Genomic DNA, 7802 nt, shown 5'->3' on the forward strand with positions numbered 1-7802 from the left:
CAAAAAAAAAAAAAAAAAAAAAAAAAAAAAAGGAAAAATTAAAAGCTGGGATAAAAAACCAAGACAACTATATGCTATACACAAGAGACACTTAAAAAAGTTAGAAGTTAATGCATGGGAAAAATATACCATTCAGACAGATGAAAAAAATGCCATTAACATCAAAGTAAACCATAACAAACCATTATAGGAAACAAAGAATATTTCACCTTAAAAAAGGGCAGGCAATTCATCAAAGCTTTAAAACACCTGTAGCAAAACCAAGTGAGGTACATCTCAAGAATGCAAGATTGGTTTAACATCCAAAAACCAATGTAATTCACATATAACGAAACAAGGAAACAAATTGCACGACCATTTCAACAGACACAGGAAAAGTACTTGGCGAAATTCATCACCCATTCTTTTTTTTTTTTCTTCCCCGAGACGGAGTTTCGCTCATGTTACCCAGGCTGGAGTGCAATGGCGCGATCTCGGCTCACCGCAACCTCCGCCTCCTGGGTTCAGGCAATTCTCCTGCCTCAGCCTCCTGAGTAGCTGGGATTACAGGCACGCGCCACCATGCCCAGCTAATTTTTTGTATTTTTAGTAGAGACGGGGTTTCACCATGTTAACCAGGATGGTCTCGATCCCTTGACCTTGTGATCCACCCACCTCGGCCTCCCAAAGTGCTGGGATTACAGGCGTGAGCCACCGCGCCCGGCTCATCACCCATTCTTAATAAAAATTCTCAGCATATTAAAAACAGAAGAGAACTTCTTCATTTGGATAATGGGAGAAAACAGCTAACATATTAACAGTGAACAACTGCTTTCCTCCTAAGATAAGGAATAAAGCAAGGAAATCCTCTCTCATTTAACATTGAAATTCAATTTCTAGTCAATATTGTATTGGAGTCCTTGCTAGTGCAATAAGAAGACATAAATTATGAAGAACAGAAAGAAAGAAGTAGTAAAACTATTTCCCTGTAGACTACATAGAAAATCCTAAGGAATTGTCAAAACAAAAACAACCTACTATATTTAATGACTGAATATAGCAAGATAATGAGATGCAGCCAATAATCATATTTCAATATACTACCGACAACTTAAAATGAAAATGTAAAAAATATCGTCCAGGTGCAGTGGCTCACGCCTATATTCCCAACACTTTGGGAGGCGGAGGTGGGCAGATCACAAGATCAGGAGATGGAGACCACCCTGGCCAACAAGCTGAAACCCCGTGTCTACTAAAATACAAAAAAAAAAATTAGCTGGGCGTGGTGGTGCGCACCTGTAGTCCCAGCTACTTGGGAGGCTGAGGCAGAGGAATCGCTTGAACCTGGGAGGCAGACATTGCAATGAGCAGAGATCACACCAATGCATTCCAGGCTGGTGACAAAGCAAAACTCTGTCTCAAAAAAAGGAAAAATATATATATATACATATGTATAAAATACACGCTCGCACACACACACACACATCATTTAACATTATAATATTTAATATTTATATTATCTAAACAAAAATTGTACAAGACTGCTAAAATGAAAACCATAAAACAGTGCTGAGAATTTAAATTATCTAAATAAGAGATAAAACATATTCACCAATTGGAAGAATCAATAGTTAAAAATATTTTCCCCTTACCCAAAGTGATATCTAGATTCAATGCAATTCCAATCAAAACCACGACAGACTTTTGTGTAGAAACTGAAAAGCTGATTCTAAAATGTATAAAGAAATGCAAATGACTTCAGAGAATCAAAATCATTTTGAAAAAAAGAACAAACTGTCATATTTCAAAATTTGCTGAGAAGAGTACTGTAATCAAAAAACATTATGTATTAGCTGAATGGACAGCTCAATAAAGAACAGACCACACACAGATGGTTGATTTTTGTATAAAATTATGTATTATTTTGGCATTTGTATATACAAGTCATACAAATGCCCAAATAATATAATGAAAAATTACTCTCTTCAATAAATGGTGCTTTAACATATAGTTTAAAAAAAAATGAACCTCAACCTCACACAAAAAAATAACTCACAAAACAGATTATGGGTTTATATTTTAAAGCTAAAACTATAAAAACACTGGGTTAAAAAGTGGAGAAAATCTTAGTGAACTCGGGGTAGGCAAAAAAAACTGTTGTAGGCTGAAGCAAGAGAATCGCTTGAACCTGGGAGGTGAAGGTTGCAGTGAGCCAAGATGGCACCATTGCACTCCAGCCTGGGCAACAGAATGAGACTGTCTCAAAGAACAAAAGTAGCTTAAGACTGACAATACCTAAATTGGGGAGAGTGTGAACCAACTTTGGAGGGAACTGCTAGAGGGAGTATAAAGCAATACACCAGTGTAAACATACATTTATCATAATAACGAGAAACTCCAAGTATTTACTCAGGCAAATGACAGTGTAACCACATCAAGACTTTTCTACAAATATCTCTAAGTTTTATTCATAATAGCCCCAAACTAAAAAAAAATATTAATTTCTACCAGCAGGTGAATAAACTACATATAGAGCCGACAGATTATATAGATCATTCTTTTTTTTTTTTTTTTTTTTTTTTGAGACATAGTCTCACTGTCGCCCAGGTTGGAGCGCAGTGGAGCAATCTCAGCTCACTGCAACCTCAACCTCCCAGATTCAAGTGATTCTCCTGCCTCAGCCTCCTGAGTTCCTGGGATTACAGACACCTGCCACTGCATCCAGCTAATTTTTGCATTTTTAGTAGAGACTGAGTTTCACCATGTTGGTCAGGCTGGTCTCAAACTCCTGACTTCGTGATCCATCTGCCTTGGCCTCCCAAAGAGCTGCGATTACAAGCATGAGCCACCACGCCTGGCTAGATCATTCTTAAATATTAATCCTTTGCCAACAAAGCTTGCACTCGAGATGATTTATACTTTTTGCCAAGAAATTAGTCCAGAATAGTTACACATCTTGTATACTGCCAGATAGTAAAGAAATCTTGGAAAAGGGATTTAGTCTTTTTTTTTTTAAGACAGGGGTTTCACCATGTTGGTCAGGCTGGTCTTGAACTCCTGACCTCAGGATTTATTAATTTAGGATGACAATGAGAGCATGAAAAAGTATTTTATAGAAAGGGAAACTAGATCTGAAACTGTTTTAGAATACTGCTTGCATTAAAGGAACAACTCTGGAGTATAACCATATTATACTCTAGAATTCTGAAACTATGCCAGATTAGGTAGAATTGGTCTTTTGGGAGGCAGGAACCTAAAAATCTAACTTTTTTCTTTTTTTGAGATGGAGTCTCACTCTGTCGCCCAGGCTGGAGTGCAGTGGCACGATCTTGGCTCACTGCAACCTCCACCTCCCAGGTTTCAAGCGATTCTCCTGCCTCAGCCTCTCAAGTAGCTGGGATTACAGGGGTGCATCACCGCACATGGCTAATTTTTGCATTTTTAGTACAATGGGGTTTTCACCATTTTGGACAGGCTGGTCTCCAACTCCTGACCTTGTGATCTACCTGCCGTGACCTCCCAAAGTTCCGGGATTACAGGTATGAGCCACTGCGCCCAGCCAAAATCTAAATTTTTTTAGGTGATTCTAGTAGTGTTAACGTTTGAAAATCTCCAGTTTTTGAAATCTACAAAGTGTATGCACTATAACATATTTGGCCTCAATAAACCTATTGTTTGGCCTATAGCATGGGCCCATAAAGTAATTGTGTGCATAAACATTCACACATTTTTAATTGCTTGACAATGTCTAATACTAGAAAAACTTTATTCAAAAATCCAGATTCAGACTTTGCATTAAATAAAAGATTCTTCAACACCTGCCCTGTACCCACATGACAAACTGCTATAGCTAAGCAGAGTCTGCCTCCTGCTTGCACTCCCCACCATTTCCTATCATTTTACCACAAGGCTCACAGTTCTCCATCCCAACTACCTGCTTACCCTTGTGTAATAAATATTACTTGACTCATGATGCTTGTACTCACAAATTTATTAGGAAAATGAAGAACTAATTTGATGAAATGAACCTGTTACTTCATTAAGAAATATCTAAACTTTTGCTTCAGCTAGTATTAAAACAAGTATGCAAGGAGAGAGAAAGGGAGAAAATACCCATCACAAAGACTTAGGATAGCATTTTTAATTTACTAAAGATAACTAATCCTTTTAGAGGTGTATATATATATATTATATATATTTTTTTTTGGTTTTTGTTTTTGTTTTTGAGACGGAGTTTCGCTCTTGTTACCCAGGCTGGAGTGCAATGGCGTGATCTCGGCTCGCCGCAACCTCCACCTCCTGGGTTCAGGCAATTCTCCTGCCTCAACCTCCTGAGTTGCTGGGATTACAGGCACGCGCCACCATGCCCAGCTAATTTTTTGTATTTTTAGTAGAGACGGGGTTTCACCATGTTAACCAGGATGGTCTCGATCCCTTGACCTCATGATCCACCTGCCTTGGCCTCCCAAAGTGCTGGGATTACAGGCTTGAGCCACTGCGCCTGGCAAGGTGTTATTTTTAAGTATAATTTGTTAAAAGCTTTTTCTTTAGTGTAAAAACAAAAACATCTTCCAATTTGAATATTTTCTTTCAACTCTTGCTTACAATACAGCATAAAGATAAAAAAAAAAAAAAAACACTCAGATTGTAATTACATAGAACATTTTGAGAAATATGGAATCCCAAACCTGTCTCAGAATTGAGAATGAGAACTTTATGACCCATGTTCTCATTAATTCAAGTCCACATGTCATGGTCATGATGCAAACAATACATCAAAATTCTGTAATCATGTACAATTCAGATCTTAATTGGCTACTAGCCTGTTTAACCATTTAAAATATAAATAGAAGAGGCCAGGCAGGGTGGCTCACTCCAGTAATCACAACACTTTGGGAGGCCAAGGCAGGCAGATCACCTGAGGTCAGGAGTTCTGCACCAATCTGGCCAAAATGGCAAAACTCTCTCTCTACTAAAAATACACAAATTAGCTGGGTGTGGTGGCGCCCAGCTGAGAAACAAGAATAGTTTGAACCGGGATGGGGAGGTTGGAGTGAGCTGAGATCACGCGTGCCACTGTACTCCAACCTGGGTGACAAAGCAAGATTGCCTCAAAAAAAAAAACAAAGAAAGAAAGAAAGAAACTTAAAAATATGTCTAAGAACTAAGAATTAAGATTTAAGTTTTCACCTGTACAAACTTTCTAGTCGTGGGCCTCTTCAGAGCAAACTAGTGTGAACGATCTGAGAATATGTCCAATTTGCAAGCCAACAAATAACTTACCAGTTTCATGGATGGTGACAAGAAGACACTCAAGGGTCTGAGACAAAGGGCAGTTTTTTTTAACTCACAGGAACAGCATAAGCCAAAACATCAAGATTTTTGCACTAGTTCTCAAAACTCCAGGTTCCTATTGGGCAAAGTGAAGAGAGCCAGTTGACATCTACCCAGGCAGTTCCTTCTCTACAGGAGAGGAACTGTAAGCTTAGGGAACCCTAATATTTTAAAACGGGCAGTAAGCATGCCTACCTTTTTGCTCCAGGGGGAGACATTAACCTTATTATACCGGATAGTATGTATCCCTGCCTTTTGCTCTGGTGGAAGACACTGTCTTACAAGGCTGCTCTTTAGAGAATATCCATGAAATAATAGAAACAAAGGGCAGTCAGTATCTCCCTGGCAAGAGTGAAGAAACGGAGACCTATGGAAAATTGTCTCCTACAAGTGGATACTGCTGGTAAATAAACGAGTCGCAGACTACAATCTATTTAAAGTATCCATTTCATACACCCCTTGACCTAGTGTAATTACTTAATTAGCATTTTATTTCAAACTAAATCAACGATTCCCTCTGTAAAGTATTAAAAATGTTTTTCCAGTTACACTGTATTTTTTAAAAGGAGGTGCTCAAACATTTGCAATAATAAAATTTAAAAGCCGGCAAGTGTGCTACCCGAAACTGTACTTACTTAAACTTACTTTAAATGTTTCAAACCTGTTAACTTTAGCAATGAGAACTACCTGTCAAAAGTCTCATTTTACAGCAAAAAACACCACAAAGAGAAGAGTAACTTCCAGCTTTGTCTATAAAATACCAGAAAACCCTGCACTCCAAATCACTTTGTACTATTTCTCTTTACCGTCTCAAAATAAAACCTTTGAAAGAGACAGACAACAAAACAACGTCTCTTGGTTCCTTTGTCCCCAGCAGAAGACAGAGGAGAGAACTGGAAACTCATTAAGGTAGAGCCCCAAACATCCAAGACAAATAAATGACATCCGATCTGCAATCATCAAAGAAAGTCACCATCACTTCATCTTCATCCCTCCCTTCCCCCTCTCCAGCTCAAATAACGTGGATATAGACGAGATGATCAGGATCATATGGACCTGGACAAAGCTTAGCGGAGGCAGCTGGCGGGTGGCAGTTAACTGGCTGCAGCCGGCAAAGAACCCGAGATTCCGGCTGCAGGAGACTCGGACAGAGGTCTGCAAAAGTGCGGGCGGCACGGGCCGCTCGGCTCCACAGAACGCGGAGCAGCCGCGGCGGCGGCGGCGCAACCAAGTCCACAGCGCCCGGGGAAGTTGTTGGCCGAGCGCGGCACGCCGCAGAGCGCGGGCCCTCCATGTCACCGTCGCCAGCACAGACCCTCCTGCTCGCCCCTCCCCCGCCGTGCTCCCCGGGCGGCGGCGACGTGACAGCGGGTCGCGCCGCACAAGGGCGCCCGTCCCTTCCCAGCCCCTTCCCCAGGCTTCCCCGCGGCCGCGGCCGGTTCTCACCTTGGGTGGCGAACGGCGAAGAGCCGCTGACCGGCGAGCCCGGGGCAGGAACGGGCGGCGGGGTCTCGGCCGAGCCCAGCATGGGCGCGGGCAGCATGAGGTACCGCTGGGGCGCGGGCAGGCAGCGCTGGCAGAAAGAGTGCAGGCAGGGCAGCAGCTTGGGCGCCCGGCTCTGGATGTTCTGGTGGCACACGGCGCAAGTGTCCAACAGGTTGAGCCGGGCCGCCTCGCCGCCGCGCTCCGAGTCCGGGCCCTGCCGACTCTCGGCCTCGTTCTCCCCGCTTGGCGCGGCTGAGGGCCCTCCAGAGGCCGCCGCTGAGGCCGCCGCCGCCGCTGCCGCTGCCGCCGCCTTCTCCACCGCCACCTCCATTGTCCTGCCCCCGCCGCCGCCGCCGGGGAAGCGAGAGCGCGGTCTCCGCCCGCCGCCCCCGACGACCTCCTCCTCCTCCTGCGGCTGCTCCTCAGAGGCCGCTCGGTGGACCCACGGCAGCGCCAGCGAAGGAGGGAGAGCAAGCCGGCCGGGGGAAGCCTCCTCAGGCCCCGGGGATCCGCCTCCCGAGTGGCGCGGCCGGAAGAAGGGGATCTGTCAGCGGAGACCGTTCCTCGCACCGGGGAGGCTGCACCCCGTCCGCTTCGCCAACCGCCGCGGCGCTCGTCGAATCCGCCCAGCCCGCCCTCGCCTCCCCGCCTTTCTCTTCATCCCCCGGCCCACCTCAGGCCCCGCCCCCGCCCTCCCTCTCCCAGCAACTGAGTCTTCGGCGAGGAGCGCGCCGCCCAATAGCGGCCGCGCCTGGAGAGAGGGCGGGGCCTGCCGGAGCAGGCGGGAGGTTGGGAAGTGGGAGGTGCTTGCCCAGCCCCGCCCTCTCCGGGCTCCTGGAACCGCAGCCTCTGATTGGGCCTTTGTGTGTGTTTCCTCCTCAGCAAAGATTAAGGGCTCATTTGTTAACGAGCAGACGCCTGATTCGGTCCGCGGTGTTAGCTCCTCCTACGGGGTGGGACCTCACTTGTCTACTCCATGCCGTTAATTAAATAACTGCTTGGAA

The 7802-nt window shown here is 44.5% G+C and overlaps 1 protein-coding gene across 3 annotated transcripts in view; it reads right to left on the reverse strand.

The window, feature by feature from the left end:
• The window catches only part of TRIM24 (tripartite motif containing 24), a 119027-nt gene extending 111553 nt beyond the window's left edge, over window positions 1-7474 (reverse strand). Inside the window, exon 1 of one of the 3 annotated variants that reach the window (XR_004268220.1) lies at window positions 6760-7468. Coding sequence is in view for 2 of the 3 variants with exons in the window: in XM_032275871.1 (XP_032131762.1) it covers window positions 6760-7129 (370 nt within the window). In the remaining variant the exon portion in view is untranslated. Of the gene's footprint in view, window positions 1-6759 lie in introns of all 3 variants that reach the window. The other 2 variants (XM_032275871.1, XM_032275870.1) reach the window with 2 other exon arrangements.
• Between the last annotated feature and the right edge of the window lie 328 nt (window positions 7475-7802).

This window comes from Sapajus apella, unplaced genomic scaffold (assembly GCF_009761245.1).
Source record: "Sapajus apella isolate SASKATOON/1434 unplaced genomic scaffold, GSC_monkey_1.0 scaffold7, whole genome shotgun sequence".
Taxonomy (NCBI): domain Eukaryota; kingdom Metazoa; phylum Chordata; class Mammalia; order Primates; family Cebidae; genus Sapajus; species Sapajus apella.